Raw genomic sequence first — 22,013 nt, 5'->3', positions numbered from 1 at the left:
CCTGGGCTAAAAGCCTAGAGAGACACTAGAAAAAAAAAAAAGATAATAGTTCTCTTTGGCTTACTACCCCTATACCCACCCGAAGGGACCCCTAATCATTTTGGTTTTTATCTTTGGGCCTTGTATTTTAAATTGCCTATGGCTTTCATAAAGAAATGCTTGAGAGCAATACACTAATGGTACTCAGATCCCATTATAAAAAGGTAAATCTATAGGATACAAGGGGTCATATCTGGAAGACCCAAGATAGGGTCTTCAAATGATCATGGGAAAGGGGAAAATGAGAGACCAAGAGATTAAAAATTAGCAGCTATTATTAATTAAGGCCTGAGCTAGGTGGGTGGAGAAGTCCAGTAATGCCCTGAGGGGAAGGACCGCCTTACTGCATTCTTTCCCCACCCACTAGAGATACAGCTGCTAGGAAATTAGCCCATCCCCCTAGGAAGGGGCACCAGATCATTAATGGTTTGGGGACCTTCCTATAGCCAATCAATTAAAAATGTAGCATTTTGACCAATAGATGCTTGCCAGGCAGGAATCGCCCCTGCCTCGGGCAAGCTGGGAGAGACCAGAACCTTTAAATCACTCAACTAACCAGGGCACAGGATGCTCAGTTCCCACAGCTTCGGTGGTGGGGGGAGTGGGCCCAAGCTGCAGCTTGTAATTTACAATAAAAAGAACCTCATGTATAAAAAAAAAAATTACCAAGCCAGAACAATTCCTAATAACAATATATAAACATTTCTCCTCATACAAACAAATAAGTGTAGTCTTTATCCCTCATCAAGGAAACTTCTTTTTGTAACAGATGATGACAACCACAGAAAATACCAATAAACCAAAAGGAAGAACTGTAGATCCCATTCTCAGTATATACATCTACAAAATATTCCTTTACCTAAGGCTCAGGGAACATCGTGGAAAACAGGGTAGAAAAACTGTAAGAAGCAGAGGATCAGGAAGTTTTCTGTGAGATTGTGTCACCAAGTCATAGCAGAAACTATACCTTTAAAATCTCACCAAAATGATCCCTGAAACATGAGCTTAACAAGGATGACATTAATGAATATGCCAAACTAGATAAAAAACAACTCATGAGGCCTCAACAGGACAAAAAGAAATACAGGCAAGTGAGAAAAGCTGGGAAAGGGAAAAGTGTTCTTCCTCAGCCAAGAACACACCAACATTTGTTCAGTTTCAGTCAGCTCTGGAAACATATATACTGGTAAAGTAACATGATGGAACAGGTTATATTTAGGAATATATATGTATTTGCAAATACATATATACAAACAATAACAGTTAACGGAAAAGAGACCATAAATTTGAAGGAAAGTAGAGATGGAAATATAGGATGGTTTAGAGGGAGGAAGGGAAAGAGAGAAATGTTGTAATTAAATTACAGTCTTAGAAACAAACAAACCACCACCAACAACTAAAAGTAGTTGTTTCATAACTGCTGACCCACTTGAGGCCAAATTGTTCACATATTCATCAATGAAGAGAATATATTGCAGGAGAATAGAGAAATAAAAGAAATAATTTAACTGTGTTCATTCTCCCATACATTAAAAATAATATATTTTTAAATACATATTTAATATACATTTAAAATTTATTTTTATTATTTTAAATAAATTTATTTTTTATTAATTACAATTTGTTCATTGTGTATCCCCGCTGCAACCGCCCTCCTGTCCCCTCCCAATCCCACCCTTCCTCCCTTTTCTCTTTTTCCAATGTCCCTCCCCTAGTCCACTGATAGAGGAGGTCCTCCTCCACCTCCATCTGACCTATTAGGTCTATTAGGTCTCATCAGGACTGGCTGCATTGCCTTCCTCTGTGGCCTGGTAACGCTGCTCCCCCTTTAGGGGAAGGTGATCAAAGAGCAGGCCAATCAGTTCATGTCAGAGTCAGTCCCTGATCCCCTTACTAGGATTCCCACTTGGACACTGAACTGCCATGGGTTACATCTGAGCAGGGGTTCTAGGTTATCTCAATGCATGGTCCTTGGTTGGAGCAGCAGTCTCAGAAAAGAACCCTGTGGCCAGATTTTTTTTGTTTCTTTTGCTCTCCTTGTGGAGCTTCTATCTTCCTCTTCTTTCATAGGATTCCCTGCACTCTGCCCAAAGTTTGGCTATGAGTCTCAGCATCGCTTTGACACCCTGCTAGGTAGAATCTTTCAGAGGCCCACTGTGGTGGGCTCCTGTCCTGTTCCCTGTTTTCTCCCTCTTCTAATTTCCATCCCATTTGCCTTTATGACAGAGGATCGATCATCTTACCCAGGGTCCTCCTTCTTGCTTAGCTTCCCTAGGTTTACAGAGTTTGGTATGATTATCCTATGCTATATGTTTAATATCCACTTATAAGTGAGTATATACCATGTGTGTCTTTCTGCTCCTGGGTTACCTTACTCAGGATGATCTTTTCTAGTTCCCACCATTTGCCTGCAAATTTCATGATTTCCTTGTTTTTTTTTTAATCTCTTCATACTTTTTATTAATTTTTTAATATTAATTAATTTACTTCGTATTCCAGCTGTAGATACTCCCTCATTCCATCCCAATCCCACCCTCCCTCCTCTGTCATCTCCTCCCTGCCCCTCTCTAAGTCCACTGATGGGGGAGGTCTTTCTCCCCTTCCATCTGACCCTAGTTTATCAGATCTCAACCAGGACTGGCTGCAATGCCCTCCTCTGTGGCCTAGCTAGGCTGCTCATCCCATGGGAGATGGGGAGGTCAAAGAGCTAGCCACAGAGTTCATGCCAGAAACAGTCCCTGTTCCCCTTACTAGAGTATCCACTTGGATGCTGAGCTGCCATGGGCTATGTCCAAGTAGAGATTCTAGGTTATATCCATACATGGTCCTTGCCTGGAGAATCAGTCTCAGACAAGCCCCTGTGCACAGATATACTTGGTCCTTGTGGAGCTCCTCTCTTCTCCAGGTCTTGCTAATTCTCTCTTCTTTCATATAATTGCCTGCACTCTGCCCAAAGTATGGCCATGAGTCTCAGCATCTGCTTCAATACACTGCTAGGTAGAGTCTTTCAGAGGCCCTCTATGGTAGGCTCCTATTCTGCTTCTCATTTTCTCCTATGTCCAGTGTCCATCTCATTTGTCTTTCTAAGTAAGGATTGATCATCTTAACCTGGGTCCTCCTTCTTGTTTAGCTTCTTTAGGTGTACAGATTTTAGTATGTTTATCCTATCTTATAGGCCTAGAATCACTTATAAGTGAGTATATACTATGTGTGTCTTTCTGCTTCTGGGATACCTCACCCAGGATGATCTTTTCTAGGTCCCACCATTTGCCTGCAACTTTCATGATTTCCTTGTTTTTAATTGCTGAGTAGTATTCCATTGTGTAAATGTACACTTTTAGTTTCTATTCCTCCGTTGAGGGACATCTAGGTCAGTTCCAGACTGTGGCTATTATGAATAAAGCTGCTCTGAGCATAGTTGAGCAAATGTCCTTATTGAATGGTGGGCCATCTTTTGGGTATATGCCTAGGAATGGTATAGCTCGATCTTGAGGTAGCACTATTCCTGATTATCTGAGAAAGTGTCAGATTGATTCCCAAAGTGGTTGTACAAGTTAACATTCCGACCAGCAATGGAGGAGAATTCCCCTTTCTCCACATCCTCTCCAGCATGTGTGATCATTTGAGGTTTTGATCTTAGCCATTCTGATGGGTGTAAGGTGAAATCTCAGGGTCTTTTTGATTTGCATCTCCCTGGTGATGAAGGACATTGAACATTTCTTTAAGCATTTCACTGCCATACGATATTCCTCTATTGAGAATTCTCTGTTTAACTCTGTACCCGATTTTTTAATTGGATTACTTGACTTGTTGGTTTAACTTCTTGAGTTCTTTATATATTCTGGATATTAGCCCTCTGTCAGATATGCGGTTGGTGAAGATCCTTTCCCAATCTCTATGCTATTGTTTTGTTCTGACAACAGTGTCCTTTGCTTTACAAGGACAGTGTCCTTTGCTTTTCATGAGGTCCCATTTATTGATTGTTGGTCATAGAGTCTGTGCTATTGATGTTTTGTTCAGTAGTTCTCTCGAGGGACAAGGAGGTCAAGGCTCTTCCATACTTTTTCTTCTAAAAGGTTTTGTGTGTCTCATTTTATGTTGAGGTCTTTGATCCACTTGGACTTTAGTTTTGTGCAGGGTGATAAATATGGATCTATTTCCAGTTTTTTACATGTAGAATTTTGTTAGACCAGCACCATTTGTTGAAGATGTTATTTTTCTTCCATGGTACGGTTTTGGCTTCTTTTTCAAAAATCAAGTATCAAAGATAGTAAATAGAGAAATAAATGGAAGAATTTAACTGTGTTCATTCTCCCAGACATTAAAAATAATGTATTTTTTAAAATACATATTTAATATACACTACAATTATATTTTTAAAAATAGCAAATTTGTTGTCTTTTGTTTGGAATGTGGTTACTTATACATATGCCACCATACAGTGAGTTTTCTATTTAATATTTAAGGAGAAAAGAGGGAACAAGTCAGGAGCCTGACACAGAGGACTTCTGAAAAGCTCTGCCCTGCAGACTATCAATGCAGATACTGAGACTTATGGGCAACCTTTGGGCAGAGTGCAGGGAATCTTAGGAAAGAAGTGGGAAACAGTAAGATCTGGAGAGGACAGGAACTCCCTAAGGAGAGCAACAGAACCAAAACATCTGAGCACAGGGGTCTTTCCTGAGACTGCTATTCCAACCAAGGACTATGCATGGAGATAACCTAAGACCCCTGCACAGATGTAGCCCATGGCAGTTCAGTATCCAAGTGGGTTCCATTGTGATAGAAACAGGTACTGTCTCTGACATGAACTGATTGGCCTGCTCTTTAATTACCTCCCCCTGAGGGGGAAGCAGCATTACCAGGCCACAGAAGAGGACAAGGCAGCTACTCCTGATGAGACCTAATTGACTAGGATCAGAAGGAAGGAAAAGAAGTCCTCCCCTATCAGTGGACTTATGGAGGGGCATGCATGCAGAGGTTGGAGGAAGGGAGGGGTTGGGAAGGGAGGAGGGAGGGAACTATGGGAGGGGGAAACAAAGTAAGTAAAGTAATTAATAAAGAAAAATAAAATAAAATAAATTAAAAAAATTCACAATTTCAATTCCATTAATGGTGAACATCTATATTCATTTAATGGTGTAAGCAATACTTGGGAGAATAACTTTAAGGGAGAAAAGTCCTCTTTTGAGCTTATGTTCCAGAAGGCTCAGGCCATCCTCGCCTGGCTCTGAGCAAGGACAAGCAGTATGGTAATGGGAGCACATGGCATTGGAGAGCAGAAGAAAGGGTGTCACGAAGTAGCCAGAGGCAAGTCAACCTCTAGGTCCAATCCCTAATTTCTTGCTTCCTCTAGTTAGGTCCCATCTCTCCTGAAGTCTGCAAAAAACCTTCCAAAATAAGGCCACAGGTTGATACCAACCTAACACACAAGCCTTGTGAGAGAAGGTACTTCATATCCAAACCATAACAACAACAGGCATTATACTCCATATAAACAAAAACTCTTCAAAGAATGAATAATGTTTAAGCTTTTATTATTAAGGTTTAAGAAGCCTGGAAAGACCTCTGCCAGAGTTCTTCCAAAGGGAAAAGGATTGGCAGGGAGGTGAACAGAACTGTGGGCATATTGTATTACATAGCACATATACAATTACCCGTTTTCATTTTTAAAATAAGATTTTTAAAATTTTCATTTACTTGTGTCTGTGGGAGTATACACAACATCTGTGTGGGTACCTGTAGAGGACAGAAAGTGGTATTGACTCTCTGGAGTTTCAGTCACAAGCAGTTGTGAGCCAAGCAATGAAGGTACCAGGAGTGAAACTTGGGTCCTCCAGAAGAGCAGCAAGAAGATGCTTCTTGACTGCTGAAGCATCTCTGCAGTCTGTGGATTTCACTGAATATTTGCATATTATATACTTAGTTCCTATTCACTGTCCCCTCCTGTCATTCACAACAGTGATCTGTTGTTGGAGGGGGAAGCTCTGTTCTCCTACCCTCATAAGGAGCCACTTGAGACAGAACTGAAATTTGGTTTTTGCTCATTATCTCTCATTTTTTTTAAACCGCCGGAAGAGTGCATGTCTTGATTAGCCCAGTTGGAAAAACTAAAACAAAAACCACTAAAAAGGTCCAGTCTCTTTCTAAATACTGCTTGAGACACCTTGTGGAAAGTTTGCATTCTTGTGTTCTTTCTACTATGTGAAAAGGAATGTTGGGAAAATGATGAGAAAATTCATTTCAGGGGAAACATTGAATCCACAAGTTCAAATCTAAGTCCATTTTTCTAGTTGAACAATATTACCTGCTAAAGCTAATGTTTTCATTTCCAGTTGTTCTTTGAGTCACAAACTGGGTAGAAGGCAAAGGGGGTATTTTGGGCAAGAAATGGTTAAGATATAAAAACATTATCCCTGGCTCTATCAATCCTAAATCCCTTGGGATTTTAAATGGTAAGAATGACTTTTGTTAAGAAATAGCTCCCTTTCCACCCCTGATTTTAGGCAGATAAGGAGTACAATAGCATGAACCTCTTTGATGGCCTCAGAACAGGGCTGTCACCAAGAGAGAACAAGTGATTTACAAGTTAAAGCATTGTCTCACACAGACCTGCAGGACTAGAGAAGTTTCCACTCAGTGAAATACTGACATGCTTTTGGGAGGTAGCATACCCAAATAGGACACTGAAAGTCAGCAAAAACCTTCCAGGTACACTGCCTTACATCTCTTTCCCTTTCTCATTCCCAAGTCCTAACATTTATAAAAACAAACAAACAAAAAAGTAAGCCTAAAATATTTTCTTTAGCTCTGTGAGCAATTCTAATAAGCTATAGATCAGAACTGAATTGCTGGGTATCCACTTGATTTAAAGAACTAGAGAACTCGCTGGTGTCAGAGAAAAATGCCACAGAAAGAGAAAAGGCATCAGAGACCGTGATCTTTAGAAGTAGACCCTTTCTCAAATAATTCTCACCCTGAAATTAAGGCAAGCATACTTTCAGATATGGAGCTAATTCTACCGATCTTAAACCTCCCCAAACTATGTATCCAACACTGTTTGCCTTATCATATGGCTCCAATTTTCAAACACAAAACTGAGGTGCAGGGAAATCAATTCAAGTTCCACTAAGTTGAGCAGATGTAATTCATCTCAGGCTGATGAAACACTGTCCTACTAATTTCATGCCCCTGTGTCTTACCAGATTCTTGAAAAAAAGTTATCACATTGAGACTTCAATGATACAGGTTTTAAGTTGACTTGGAGAAACATAAAATATCTTATGAGTGTGTCTAACATTCAGCCAGAAAGTCATATGCTCCTTGGAGCAACTATAAATTCTGCACAACACAAAATTATATATTTTGTGCATTATTTAAAGCACTATATGATTCTGAAGTATGGATGTTCACAGCAATCAACAGAAGTGTCTCAAATTGTCTCTGAACTCAAGCCAACGCTCTTCCTGACCTGCCAAGCCCTGCCCTAGACAAAGAGTAAGACAAACATAGACACTGTGGGTGTGAGTATATCTCTCTCTGTCAAGTCTTTACAGCAAAAGTACTTTTAGCAATTCATTCTAGAGAGTGATTGCTTTTGCTGTTCTATTAAATTAAATTTTTTTAATCTCTTAAAAAAACAAAGCAAAACAAAACAAACAAACGAAAAGAACTAGAAAAGAATTAGTTTGCATGGTTGGACAATGCCAATCCCCAAAGAAGTGGGTTATAAAATGAAAACTGTAGTCCCCACCATACTTTCCTACATAGTATTGGCCAGAGAGGTACCAGAGGCTTCACAAACAACAACAAATATAACAAAACATTTGCTATTGCTATTGTTACTGCTATAGCACTTGGTCTCCCACAACAGCATGGTTAAGAGTCTATTACGGAGAACAACACAAATTGGGCTACAGGACACAGAGAAATCAACTGGTAACTTCCCTATTATCGGTTATGCTCGGGGATGGAGACACATTCAATAATGGATTTAGTGTATTATCAAAAAAAAAAAAAAAAAGAAAAGGACATCAAGTTGGGAGATAGAGAGTGCTGTAGGGGAGAAGTGGCATGGATATGATCATATTTAATGGTACACATGTGTGAAATTCTCAAGAATAATCCTTTTAAGTTTAGGCATGTATGTGAAAATATGTAAGCAATTTAGAATTTTTTTCAGGATTATAATTACATTATTTCTTTGTTCCAGCATGCTCTTTCAAATTCATAGCCCCCTATTCTTTTTGGTTTTTTAAGACAGGGTTTCTTTGTATAGCCCTGGCTGTCCTGAAACTTTCTCTGCAAACCAGGCTGGCCTCAAACTTACAGAGATCCACCTGCCTCTGACCACAGTGTGCTGGGATTACAGGTGTGCACCACTACCACTGGGCTATGGCTTCTCTTTTATTAGCCTTTATTACATCTATTGGTTATCCAACACCAAATGGAAACATAACATTCCGCAAAGCAGGTTGTACATACATGTGTGCACACATGCACACACACACAAATGAATGATTTTTATACGGATTATCAGAACTACCAGGGATAGCATTTTTTGCATTATCCAGTTAGCTTCCTAGTGATTTTTGGGCCAAAGAAAGCAAAAGATGTGGTGCTAATTTCTGAGGAATGCTAAATCCAATACAGACAGTAGCAGCCCCTGGGGGCGCAAGAAGTGGAAACAGTGCGTCTACAGTTGTTGGGGTGGAAATAGGTTTTGTTTGTTTGTTTGTTTGTTTGTTTGTTTTTTAAAAAATACGTACATATTTAGCTATTTCCCTCAGTTCTCAACCCAACACATTAACAAACATGCTTTAAAAAACGATGTGCTGGTGAGAGGCTTTTACGTTTGGTCAAGGAGAAGACTGAAGCTCATAATAGATTAACCAATACAGTATATAAAATAAATGCTTTTGTTTAATCATTTTACAAAATACTATGACCAGTGGTGGTTAATACTGGGAATTTTCTGTCTCATACGTGTTGCTCAGAAAGAAACTAAATTTATAGAATTACCACTGAATTGATGACATTTTCTGTCTTCACTCTTGAATCGAGTTGGCAGATGTTTTTGAGAGAAAAATTCCATCTTATTACAAAACATATTAAGCAGGCTTTCCTGCCAGTCTGACAATGTTTATTGCTTGGACCAAATCAATCCCCTTAATAAGCCACAGTATATTATAGGAACTACATTATTTCATAGTTAAGGAAGCTGTTACATGAAAGAGTAAGTCCTTTGATATCTTAGGCTCTGCCTTCTTATGCATCAGAAAGGTACCAATAATCCACTATTTAATCACACCTACTCAAAAACATTCAGCAAGTAAAACATACTTGACTAAGCTTATACTTTTAGGCATGCACACTATTGAAGCCTGTCTACGTACATTAGATACTTACATAAACTTGAAAAGAAATTGGTACTAGAAGCCAGAGAAGAAGAAAATGCAAATACTTGAGCATACAAGCTGGTCATTACTCAAAAATATTTGAATTTTCCTGCAGTATAGATCATTTGTCCCTAGAGAAGTTCAAAACTCGGGAGCACTCCACAATCCGGAGTACTTCTATTCCCAAGCATTCTGAATAAGGAAGACTTAGACTGTGTGAGGGAAAGAAGGTGCTTCCGAAGACTAAAACAATAGTTGTTCCTAATTTGCACAAACTTAAGTTTGTTGCTTAATTTTGTCACTGTGGTTACAGTGACAACAGTAAGCAAGACAGGCCCTCACTAACATTGTCAACATGTTTAACTCAGAACACCAAAGTTATATTCTTTTTAGAAAGCTTCAGTTTTTCAAAGTTGGTGGTTTCTTAATAATTGCAAAAATTCAAAAGAAAAAAAGTGAAAGAAATTCAAATAAAGGCTTTGAAAAATCAGAAAACTAGACTACACCAAAGATCCTAAGTGTTAAGAACAAAGTTCTGGATGGACTTCAGCAAGCGACCACTCCACACACATTTGAGTGTCTTCGATGTACAATGCCAGGTACTGTCAGGGCTCTATAAGTGCCTCTTTCACATTTGGACTTTGTCATTGATGGCCATGTAACTTTCCTCCTTATCTCCATATTTGGTATCTCTTTTACTTTTTAAAAAATATTCCATGTTGTTTAACCCTGTTTGCCATCAGCATAGCCCACACTTAGTCTTACCTTAGGAAAAGATGTCCTAGTAGTCGCAACCAAATGTTAGATGACCAGCATCAAGCCTACCTTTGTCTGTGTTCTACTTTTAGTCTGTAAGGTCTATGGACAGATGTTCTTAATCCTCTTACAAAAAGCTCATTTGATATATATAAATAATTTTCACTTCTATGCCGAAGGCATGTCTCTCTAGTTCTCTCTACACCAGAGTCTTCTTGGTTTGCTCTTTTCAAAGATCAAGCTCCAGTAAGTGTGTTTAGTGTTGTTTCCTGATTCTCTTATAATGTACTTTGCACTACTGGAAAAAGTGTCTCTATCTATTCATTGTTAAGGATTAAAACACAATGGGAAAAAGTAGAAAGCATACTCAAAGGTTTAGAGGATTACAGGGGGATCCAGGTAGAGAAATAAAATGAAAACTTACAATAGTAATAACAAAATCATGAAGCAGAAAAGCAAGAGCTATCTCAAAACAGCAAATGATAAAACAGGAAAAGGCTAACTACTTGTAATTGTTTTCAGAGGTTTTGGTAAGTGGCAGAGAAGGCAGCATTTCATCTGGGGAGAATCCAGATTAAGGGAAAGAAAGAAAACAAAGCTACATATTTGACAAAGTACCAAATGTGCATAAAGTAAAGCAAATGTGTAAAGCAAACACCATTAAGGTAAGTGTGAGCAGATGTGTGAAACAGAAATAACTTTAGCTAAGGATCAAATATTTTCACTTCCATCCATAATTTTAGCATTGACAATATGGTTAAAAATGAAAAACAAGATACTATTTTATACATTCAAGTAATAATGTATAAATCCAACAATAATAAATATTAATATATTAGTTAAATTAATTAAAAAATGCTATTGACTTTTTTTGAATCTTATCTTGGATGCTGGACTAGTAATATACTTTTCATTAATTTATTTTAGTTAAAATGCAACCCCACAGAAAAATCAAGCCATATACATTAGCAGTACAGAATTTATTTAAAGCAAGCAATTATACTTTGGGATTTTAATCAGTGGCTCTACCATATCCTTCAAAATATACTGAGAAGACCCTGTTCTACAAATGTACATTGTGATGGATCTCTTCGAGGCACAGCATGCAGTGCATGGAATGAAACAGACTGTTTTTGGTCTCCAGAGAATTCATATTATCTTCATCAAATCTCCTTATCTATAAGTCTGAATCAATATCAATTATCCTATTAGGCAAGAACATACTGCCTCTATTCTTTAGAGCTGGTCAGAAATCTTCGTTTAAGGCTGTCAAGGTGGCTCAGTGTATAAAGGAGCTGTCCAGCCTGCAAGCCTGAGTTTCATACCGAAAACCTACTTAGTAAAAGAGGATCTTCCCAAGTTGTCCTCTAACCTATACATTCATAATGTGGCATGTGCGCAGTATGTGTACACATACTGAAGAAATTGCTCTGAGGTTAAGAGTACTTGTTGTTCAAGCAGAGGACCTGGGTTCAATTCCCACCAACCACATGGTAGCTAACAACCATCTTTAACTACATTTCTGAAGGTTCTGATGCCTTCTGGTCTCTCGGGGTACTGCACATACATGGTACATATACAACACATGCAGCCAAAACATCCATACATATATAATTAAAATATAAATATGTCCTAAAAATAAATATAATATTTAAAAAAAACTCAATATTTATCCCAATCAGATGTGACTACACGATATCACACTTTTACCACAAATGGCTTAATTTTCTTCTTTTAGATCCATACTTTGTTTTCTCTGGGCAGGAAAATGTGTTATAGATATATGGGGACAAAAGTCTATGCTAATAACTTCACTTGAACATGCATTTCTACCAGTTCCTAGTTATACACAGTAGCCTGTGCATCAGTTCACATACTGTAACCAACCAATTTCTGATCAGATTTAAGACCTACTCCATAGGATGAAACCCATACTTGGCACTATCACTAGTTCAAGAACCTATAGTTGGAGAAATAAAAGGTCTTATACCAAACCCCTGCAAGCCCAAACCAGACCAAGTCCCATCATGTTAGTAAGAATTAGGCACAAAATTGCAGCCTTAGCTATGGCCGATAGTGCCATATTAGTTAGCTAATAGTTAGCTGCTGGGAAAGGCTAAGAGTGTTATGCCTGATAAGTCAGCTTTACTCTAGTGGATGACCATAAACCCCAAAATATGTAGGCAGCATAAATTGGTCCTGATGGGTTATTAGAAACAAAGGACACAAAACTGAGTGGGTGGATCTCTGAAGAGCTTGGGGTTGGCGGATAAGACCAAAACATATTGTAGGTGTCTCTCGAAGAGGAGATAAGAATTTCTAAACATAAGTGAATGATTAAGAAGAACATAAATAACACTTGATTTCTCCTCCTCATACACCATGCTCTGACAAACTGGTAATATCCAGAGACACATAGAAGGAAGAAATGGGTAAATTTTATCTAAGAATGAATGTTGTATAAGCAGATGAGTCATCCTCTTTTCCATTATAGAACAAAGCCTTACTATTCATAAATATGTTGAAGTATTTCATCATACACATGCTATTGCACACAAGCCTAGGTGATTTTAAGAGAAAGAGTGCTAAGAAAATGTTATTAACGCAAAGAGCCACATATACACCTGTATGGTGTATATGAGTATTTTTATATGGGAACTTCATTTGGGGCAAATGGGACAAAAAAAAAAAAAAAAAAAAAAAAAGGCAATCTTCCTCTCCTCCCCCACAAATAAACACCTAAGATGAAAAATATAAGTAAAAATAGAGTATAAAAAGTAAAAAAGAATAAAATGAAAAGTAAAAGACAAAACAAAAGAGACCAAATCTCAGTAATCTACAAAGCATCTTCAGAGAAGCAGAGAGGAAGAGGTAAAGAAAACTTATACATATAAATATGGGGTGTGGGAGGGATGGCCCAAGAAATGATAGCAAGAGAGAATGGAAAGATAAAGGGAGAGTGACTCTTCAAGTGTGCGTTAGAGATGCTTCTTACTTTGTACAAATTACAAGCAAATAATGAAAAAAATAAATACCCCAACAGGGCAAGTCACAGTGCTGCTTGTATTTCACATACACACATGGAGGCTCTTTATGATTTGTGTTCAAAAAGCCTTATAAAAGTCATTTTGGATTCTGGATATGAGAGGCACTCTGTCATAAGCAGTGGTTATCAGAGATCAGACCTCTACTCTTGCCTGATGCATCTAAAACAAAAAGGGGGAACTGTAGAGAGCTGCGGAATGCTATGCCTTAAAGATGGAGCTGGTTTCCGCCTTCCACCTTCCCGATGGTGAGTGCTCTCTGTCACGAACAACTCCACATTTGGCTAAGGCCGAGGATCTGGCTTGCTTCCATGTATGTGGACCTATCTGCATTGCCCCCGTGGCACGCCTGGGTTGGCTACCCAGAGGCTATTTAAGCTGTGGGCTGGCTTTCCCCGGGGTCTGAGGATTGTTCAATGTTCCTGAATAAACTGCATTGAAAAAAAAAAAAAAAAGAACTGAATAATACGGCAAGACTCTAAGGACAAGAAATAGACTGAAAGGCCAGCATCACAACTTTGGTTTAGTTGTACAAAAATGCCACGTATCTACAGTAGGACAGAGTACTTAAAACACTCCAAATTAAGCAATTTCCCATAAGTAATAAACAGTAAAATATTACAGTCTACCTAACTACTTTGACTCATAACATTGAATATTCTGCATATTCCTGGTGAGGGCACAGTTTTCAGGGTCTTAAGAATTTACACACGACTCTGATAAAAGACTGTTAAAGCTCATTTCTAAAACAGCGAAGAATGTGTCATGACTTAAAAAAAGATAACAAATTAAAACTAATAATCAGTGTATTTTTCCTTCAAAAATAGTATAAACTTTTTAATTAATAATCTTGAAGGACAAGTGTGCGCCTGAGCCATGGTAAACATTGTGAAGTTAGTACAGCTCTGCAGGGGAGAGTCACCAACACTGCCAGCAGAGGAAGAGAACTATACTCAGGCTGAAGTGACACCTAGATCATGTAGCAAGCTCCACAGGGAACCATGTTTCATCCCTAACCCCAACTATAAACATAAAATATTAACTTCTACGTTTAAGTGTACTAAACTATCCAACTTCAAAGAACATATCAACTTACTATTTCTCCTCTCCAGGAGCATTTTTCTCATACTTAAATTATTTTTCTTTTTTAAATTATTATTATTACTTTGCAACTTATTCACTTTGTGTGCCAGCTGTAGACCCCTCCCTCATCTCCTCCTGGTCTCAACCTCCCTCCCTCCCTCTTCCTCCCATATGCCTCACTCCTAGTCCACTCATAGGGGAGGTCCTCCTCCCCTGCTGTCTGACCCTAGCCTATCAGGTCCCATCAGGACTGTCTAGATCCTCTTCCTCTGTGTGTACTCTTAAATTCTAACAAACAAATTATACACTTTGAAATTCTTGTGTTGTACAAGAATATTCCAAAGTGCAAAGATGATTGTCTGCACCACTTCAGAACTCCATGTCCTTGCGTGGCACTGCGGCCAAAACTGATTCCATGAAGCTGTGCTGAGGTGGAGGAGCTCACGCCGTGTGACGCGAGCAAGCGCCAATGACGCCCTCATCACACGCCTCTGAGCTTAATATCACTGGAGTATGAGTGACTTTTCTCCTGGTGCTCCATAGCACTGTGGATGGATGGTCACTCACAGCTGGTGAAATAGACCGCCCCAGGTGAAGACAGTTTTACATCTTGGCTTAGAATTACGTTGTTATAGTTATTCTCATAAGACCTTAAAGTAATAATATGTTGGAGAAGTGTATTAAAAAGTTTTCTTCCTTTTGCATGTATTATAGTAAGACTTTAGAAATTGCTCCTTGAAATAGCAAATAACAACAACAACAAAAAAAAGACAACAGCATTTGTATTAGAGATTCTATAAACTGTCACACTGAATTAAGTGATATGTTTTACAACTTCAATTTTAAAAAATCCCATCCAGGCAGACAAATAACCACACATAATGAATATTTGCTAAAAACTAAAGAATCAACAGCTTCCAAAAGCAATAAAATATGATAAGAAATGAGATACTAAGAAAAGCAACCAAACAGCAAAGGGAATTAATGCTCTTCTTACCCTGATAAACAACTGCATCATTTCTTTCTCTTTTTGGGGGTTACGGTACTTCTCATAAAAATCACGGCGCCTCTTTGCTTCTCTGGAGACCCTCTCTTTCCTTTCCCGCTTCTCTGCTGGCTCATCTTTGCCATCAGAAGAGGACTGTTTATGCATTTTTTTCTTTTCCACTTCAATATAGTTTTCATTTGGGTTCAGGACTATGACTCCATACCCTTCCTGTTTAAAAATGAAAAAAAAAAAAGTGGTACAAAATAATATTAGAATTTATTTCAACCCATGAAGATGTTATTAAGACCTTAGGCAAGGTAAACTTAAAAAGTTTCAAGTTACTAAAATATTCTTTTAGAAAAGATTATGCATTAAAATTTTAAATGAAGTTTAAAACTGTTTGCCTTTATTACATATACAAGTAGGCACATATTATCTATAAGAATAAAAATTCATGGACATAGCTACCACAGAGAAAAATAAATTTTAAATAAAAAAAATCTACTCATAGTGTAGAAATTATCACACAAGAATACATTCACACATTATGCATATTTTAAGAAAATTATATCACCTATGCACCTTGAACCTTATTCTCTTTCTAGCCAGAAAGACTAAAAAAGGCAAAATAAACCAACAGGAAGATGAATGACAACTTTCTATTCTTGAAATTTGCTTCATGTTTCAGGCCACAGTAACAGCCTATCTTGTTTAAGAGCTAGTGCCCTGTAACTATAAATTCCAAAGTTTAAAAACACAACTTTTGAGCTATTAGGGCTTTAGATTTTAAACATATATTTTCCTAAATTACTCATTTCTCAGAAGGCAAACATTTCTGCAGGTATAATTAAAAAACATCAGATATTTAGGCTAAATGGACAAATTAAACATTAGAGGCACAGCAACCACTACCAAGTTTAAGGAATAGACAAATTTGAAGTGATTGATGTCTTTTCTATTCAATTCTATATTCTGAATGTCCTACTATGCTCTTGTAACAGTCTTTTAAGGTTATACCTAGAAATATAATGTATTATAACAAAAACTTAAGAGCAACAGAAAACAAAGTTTGTAGAATCTCCATGTTTACTATAAATAAATGTATACATTTATTTACATATACCAAACTATAACCATAGAAATATCTATATGAAATTCAGAAATCAACTTTTTTAAAAAACAAAACCAAACATAACATATATTTAAAAACACTAACATTAGTGTTTAAACGTTAGTTAAAAAAATCAATATTGACATAGACACAAGTTCTTATTTTTAATAATGCTATACTGTGATTGTGGGGGTTTTAGTTTTAGTTTTTCCTTATAGTTAATCTGTGAAATAGTTGTAAATTTCATTGGAATTCTTTTCATTTTATGCCCAGTCACAGTATATTGTTGACAGAAACTATTACTGGTTTGGATTTTCAAGATTTCTGAAATTCTGGTTTTGTGATAGTACTATTAATTAAGATATAATCCTCTCATCCGTGTGGAAACTACTAATATATGCTAAGGTGATGAACAAAATACCACACACACTCTCAACGGATCCTTCAATAAACTTTTACACAAATGCCTCTGTTATGAACCACTTAAAGTAGTTTTAAAAATTCAAACATTTTACTTCAAAGCAGGGAGAGATTTTGAATGTTTTCTTTTTTAACTTTGTTAGCTCCTGAGTCAAAAGTTTTACCAACAAAAGACATTTTATTTGGGCCCGCTTTATTCTAGTCTGTATAGCTATTCAAATGTCTTGTAATTCATTGTGATCACTGTCAGGTAGACAGATTGTCACTTGGTGATTTTCTACAGATGGACACACTTGACTAGTTATTAAAGTTACATTTGAAGGAAGCTCCCTAACCCTCTTCCTTGTGGCTCTCACAACTTTTCACGCCCTTCTCAAGTTTCACCTATAACTTCTCCTCCCACCACAGTAAGTTGAAGAGCACTGTTACACTCTACTAAGCATAGTGAAATGCAGACATTCAGTACCCTGTTCCTGCTATGAGGGACATAGTTAAAAAAGGTCACCACAGGCCAAAGAAAACTGCCTCCTCACTACATTTTGTACCGTGAGTATCATGTTTCTCGCCTGCTTTCTCTCTCTCTCTCTCTCTCTCTCTCACAGCTTTGTCATATGCAAGCAAAAGTTAAGAAGCCCAAACAAAATTTTAAATTTTATAGAAGGTGGAAAGCATTGTGTATTAGAGTGCAGTGATGATAGAAATATTCAAACTCAGGACAACAAAGTGATAAATTATTGACTATATAAAATTAGCATTATGTTATATAATCCATATAATGATATAACAAGGATGTGCAATAAGAACAACTGTGAGCAAAGCTAACAGTCACCAGAAATTACCAAGCTAATACATAACTTAAACAGCAAAATATTATCTCCATACCATCAGACTCTTCTGAGCATTTTAACCTCCTTTTTGGAAATTAGATTAAAAAAAAAACAAAAACCAAAAAACAACTTGAGCCTAGCTGATTTCAAATGAATTCTAAAATGTAAAATGTCCCATATAAATAAGTATAAAAAATATATACACATAAATCATCAAAAGTAGTATTTGTCTAAGTTATTGATTATGTAACTGAGAATTACATGATTCATTTATTCAATTTTCTAAAGGCATAATGTCAATTTTTCACTGAGGCATCAACAGAAGAAAAACAATACTATTTTTAAATCACCACAACATAAATCAATTAAAGAATTTTTAAAATTTAGATGTAGACAATAAATGCTGAAACAGCTAAATTTTTGTTTTTAATTACCCAAATTATTTAGAAAATATTTATCCTTTGGATATTCAAACTGTCATTTTAATTTAAAAAATAGTGGTCACAAAATAATCACAATCATTTCCTAGAAAAAAGTTACAAATTTAACGACAATTTTGATAATTAAAAAACTAGCATTTGAATATAGTTTCATAATAAACTGATACAATGTTTGTATAGATCATAGTTTATAAAATGTAGAATAATGCCACCACAGATATTTGCATCATCTTACCTACATTCTAACCACAGACAGATATAGCCAAATCTCACAAGTTTCTTCCTTTCTCTTTTACATACAATGTCATAAATACTTTTATATAAGATTCAAAGTCTTTGGTAATGTCAACATTAATATATGGCAACCAAAGGTGTCAAAGAAAATAAAGTGAGACAAAGTAGAGACAAAATGTCAACAGCTAATTTTTTAAAAATAGAACCTACAACTTCTAGAATAAGAATAGATACCAACTTAAAGTGTTCCTAATGATTGAATAACACACAGCAAGCTAAATAAAAAGACTGCCAATGTGACCTTTACTGAAGGTAAAGTTTTACAAAAACTACAAAATAAAATTGGATAGTTACATTATAAAGATCAGTGTAATGTTATTCTTAACAAGGGAACCTCTTTAACATGGGCTTGGAATCCTGCACGCAACAGTGAAGCTTTCTTTTTATATTTAATTGTTCCTTAAGTTCATGAAAGTCCCATAGGATGAGAAATTGCAGCATTCCAAACATACATGGAAAGCTCTTTTGTTACTTTTAACAAGATAAAATGATCAAACTGGTTATCAAAAAATGCAACTATGTAAGGCTTAGAACATCTTTCATGATTTACCCAAATCACTTTCAATATGCAACGTTGCAGGAGACAAAGCACACATAAAGTTGTTAACTCACTCTTAGCTTTGACTTGCAATCAAGATCAAGAAGGTTTTCAAGCAGGGCAGACATACTAAATACTGAGCAACAGATTCATGAAGTCCTACAAGAAATGGCTTGGCATTGTTGTGTTTATTTTTTTGCCTCCAGAATAACATTTTGGTAATCAACATTATCATATAAATGATGTATATCACTTTGGATTTTTTTTAGCATTATATTAAAATAAAGGATTATTTGAAAATACAAACACACACACACACACACACACACACACACACACACACAAAAGAGTTTTCAAGACAAATACTGGTTTTAAAAGGTTTAATTCCTCCAGCTCCATTTCTATGTTTGTGTGGTTTCATTTCCAGGTCTGTATTCACAAATTCTGAATTACAGGATTTTAATCTGACATTTTCAAAAGTTTAGTGTTAAAACATAGTATTTTTCTTTTTAGCATAACTATTTGCTTTGATGAAAATAAAGCACATAGGACCCCAGAACCACTTACTGTCAAGACTAAAAATGCACTTACTAATAAATAAGAATTTATCATTCAATCAGTAAACAATGGCATGCGCTGAAACAGACAGGTGATGTCAAGCTCAAAAAACACACAGGAAACTTTGCTAAAGAAATTAAATCAGCACAGAAAATTACTTATCGAGGATATGTAGATAGAAATCTAAAAATAACTGACAAAAGAGCCTACTTTGAACCCCAAATGAAACTATAAAAACTAAACATTTATCAAAGTTTGTGTACTAATTACCAATTATAAAGAGGATGGAAAACGGGGGCAAATTCTACAGCTTTTAAAATCTCTTATAGGAAGCTAAAAAATAAAAATCAGCTGAAAGTACTCAGCGCTGCATATTAACTTGCCAATACTGGAAGCCACATGTGACCAGAGAGGTCAAGGGCCACTCCAGAATCTTCTGACCCATGGAACTATCCATTTCGGTCTCCTGGCAAAGCTCTATAGGAGATCATCTTACATAGATATATCAATCATATACTTCAAGTTCATCATTCTACCTGCTTCGCTTGAGCAAAGACAGGATTCATCCTCACGGCAAGTGAAAACTGAAGTGTGCTATATGTAACTACCCACAGTTAAACGGTCAACTGTCCACTTGTCTGTGAAAGAGCTTATGTTTATTATTCTCTTCTTCACAAGAAAGATATGCATATGCCATTGTTGCAACATCCTAGGTGCAAAAGTGAGATGAGGTCATGACAACCCAACAGAAGTCAATAGTGAAGCGCTAAAGTAAACATAGCTGTTGGAGCTGCAGCTCTGCTTAGAAAACGCCCCCTCCACTACTTCAGCAATTTTCTCAACAAGTGACCTGGCACTGAAATGCCTGAAATGACACTTGACTTCTTATTGTGCTTCTTCTCAAGATGCATTAAGGTAACCACATCCTACAAATATTTTATAAAATAGTCATCAGGATTATCCTCCTGATATTGGCAGTTTCATGAATTTTCATGCTGTATATGGGGTATAATAGCTGTAATATGGACCAACATAGATTGCCCAGATAAGTTTCATACTTCAAATAGATCATCAAGTTAGTCAGTAAAGAAAACATGCCACAAAAAGTTTTCAGAGGACCACCTGTTGTCTATTATTTTTACATAGCACTTACTCATAAATCATAACACAGGGTAATTAATCAAGCTGTCAAAGAGAAGGTCAAAGGTTATATGGTAGAGTCAGAAGGTCATGCATGGGCTGATAGAGGTCAGGGTCACACTGCATTCCTCATTATCAAGTTGGGATGAGAGACGGCCCAAGCAAACAAAAGTGAAAGCAGATGGAGAAGTGAGTGAATAAGAAAAGAAAGAAAATTTTAGAAATTAAAAGAAAAATGAAAGACGACTGTCAACTGCCTCCAAATGGTGACTAGAAAAGAAATACAGAAATGTGCTTGAAAGAGCCCAAGAGCATAATGCAATGAGAGTTTTGTCGATTTACTAATTGAATATAACTTTTCTTGGCCATTTTATTAATGCATCCTAAGCATTTGCACAAATACATGTCTGTCATCACCATCTCTCTTCTAGCTTGTACGTTGAAAATTAATTGTGGTAAAACAGAGTTCCAAAGATGAAGTATGGTTTTCAAAAACAGAAAAAGAAGAAACAACTTATAAGTTTTTCTTCTCCCTTTTAACACTGTTTCAAGGTTACAACAGATTCAAATAGTTTTAATCCACAAGGACAGAGCATTTCTTGAGCACAATACAAGGATGTGCACAAACATAAATGCATCATAAAAGTCATTTTGAATAACAAAACAGTTATAAAATATTCTATTATTACAGTGGCCTGAATTAGATGCAGAGTACTGTGCAAAATTAGCTGTCACCCTTTGCTCAAAATCTTTGTTAATCTCATTTTGAATGTTTGCAGCTTTATCAACACATGCATCAATGTCAGCTCCTTGGTTACTGAACCGCTGTACTGGGAAGGAGATATAATTAAAATGTTTTGGCACAGAAAAGGTGAAATTGTATCTTCCCTTATTCCCCTAGGAGTCTGTAAAACATGAAGGATATATTGACAAACACACACCCTTGTCTCCAATGCTGACATGTCAGGTCATCCAAGTGCTATTTTAAAAACTCACTTCACTCTTAACCATAATATCACCTGATCTGTTTCTAACTTTTTCCCTTAGGTTTTAGAGCACTATGATACTTAAACCTCATAGATATTTCTTGTACTTGTCAATAATTTATCTATAGAAGCTTCCTAGTAATCTACTACTACCACAAAATAAATAAAATTACTATTTACTAGCAAGGACAGAAATAAGATTTAATGCTACGGCTTCATAGAAATTTTGTGATGTTTTGCTGCTTATAAAAAAAACACAAAGAGACATGCACCCACACTGAAACGAAAGCAAATAAGAGTTCTAACTGGTGACCAGTTGATGACAGACTTGAGTCCCTAAAGAGATCTCAGGAACCCTATAGACACATCTTTAATAAATGGTCCAAAGCAC

At 36.6% G+C, this 22,013-nt stretch overlaps 1 protein-coding gene across 3 annotated transcripts in view; it reads right to left on the bottom strand.

Moving 5' to 3' along the window:
- Arb2a (ARB2 cotranscriptional regulator A) overlaps positions 1-22,013 on the bottom strand; it is a 449,141-nt gene that overhangs the window by 229,792 nt on the left and 197,336 nt on the right. For all 3 annotated transcript variants that reach the window (XM_060383606.1, XM_060383605.1, XM_060383607.1), the window contains one exon: positions 15,318-15,536. In XM_060383606.1, the coding sequence (XP_060239589.1) occupies positions 15,318-15,536 (219 nt within the window). The remainder of the gene's footprint in view (positions 1-15,317; positions 15,537-22,013) is intronic.

The sequence above is a fragment of the Meriones unguiculatus genome, chromosome 5, assembly GCF_030254825.1.
Source record: "Meriones unguiculatus strain TT.TT164.6M chromosome 5, Bangor_MerUng_6.1, whole genome shotgun sequence".
NCBI classification, from domain to species: domain Eukaryota; kingdom Metazoa; phylum Chordata; class Mammalia; order Rodentia; family Muridae; genus Meriones; species Meriones unguiculatus.
This window is presented reverse-complemented; position numbering and strand designations above follow the sequence as displayed.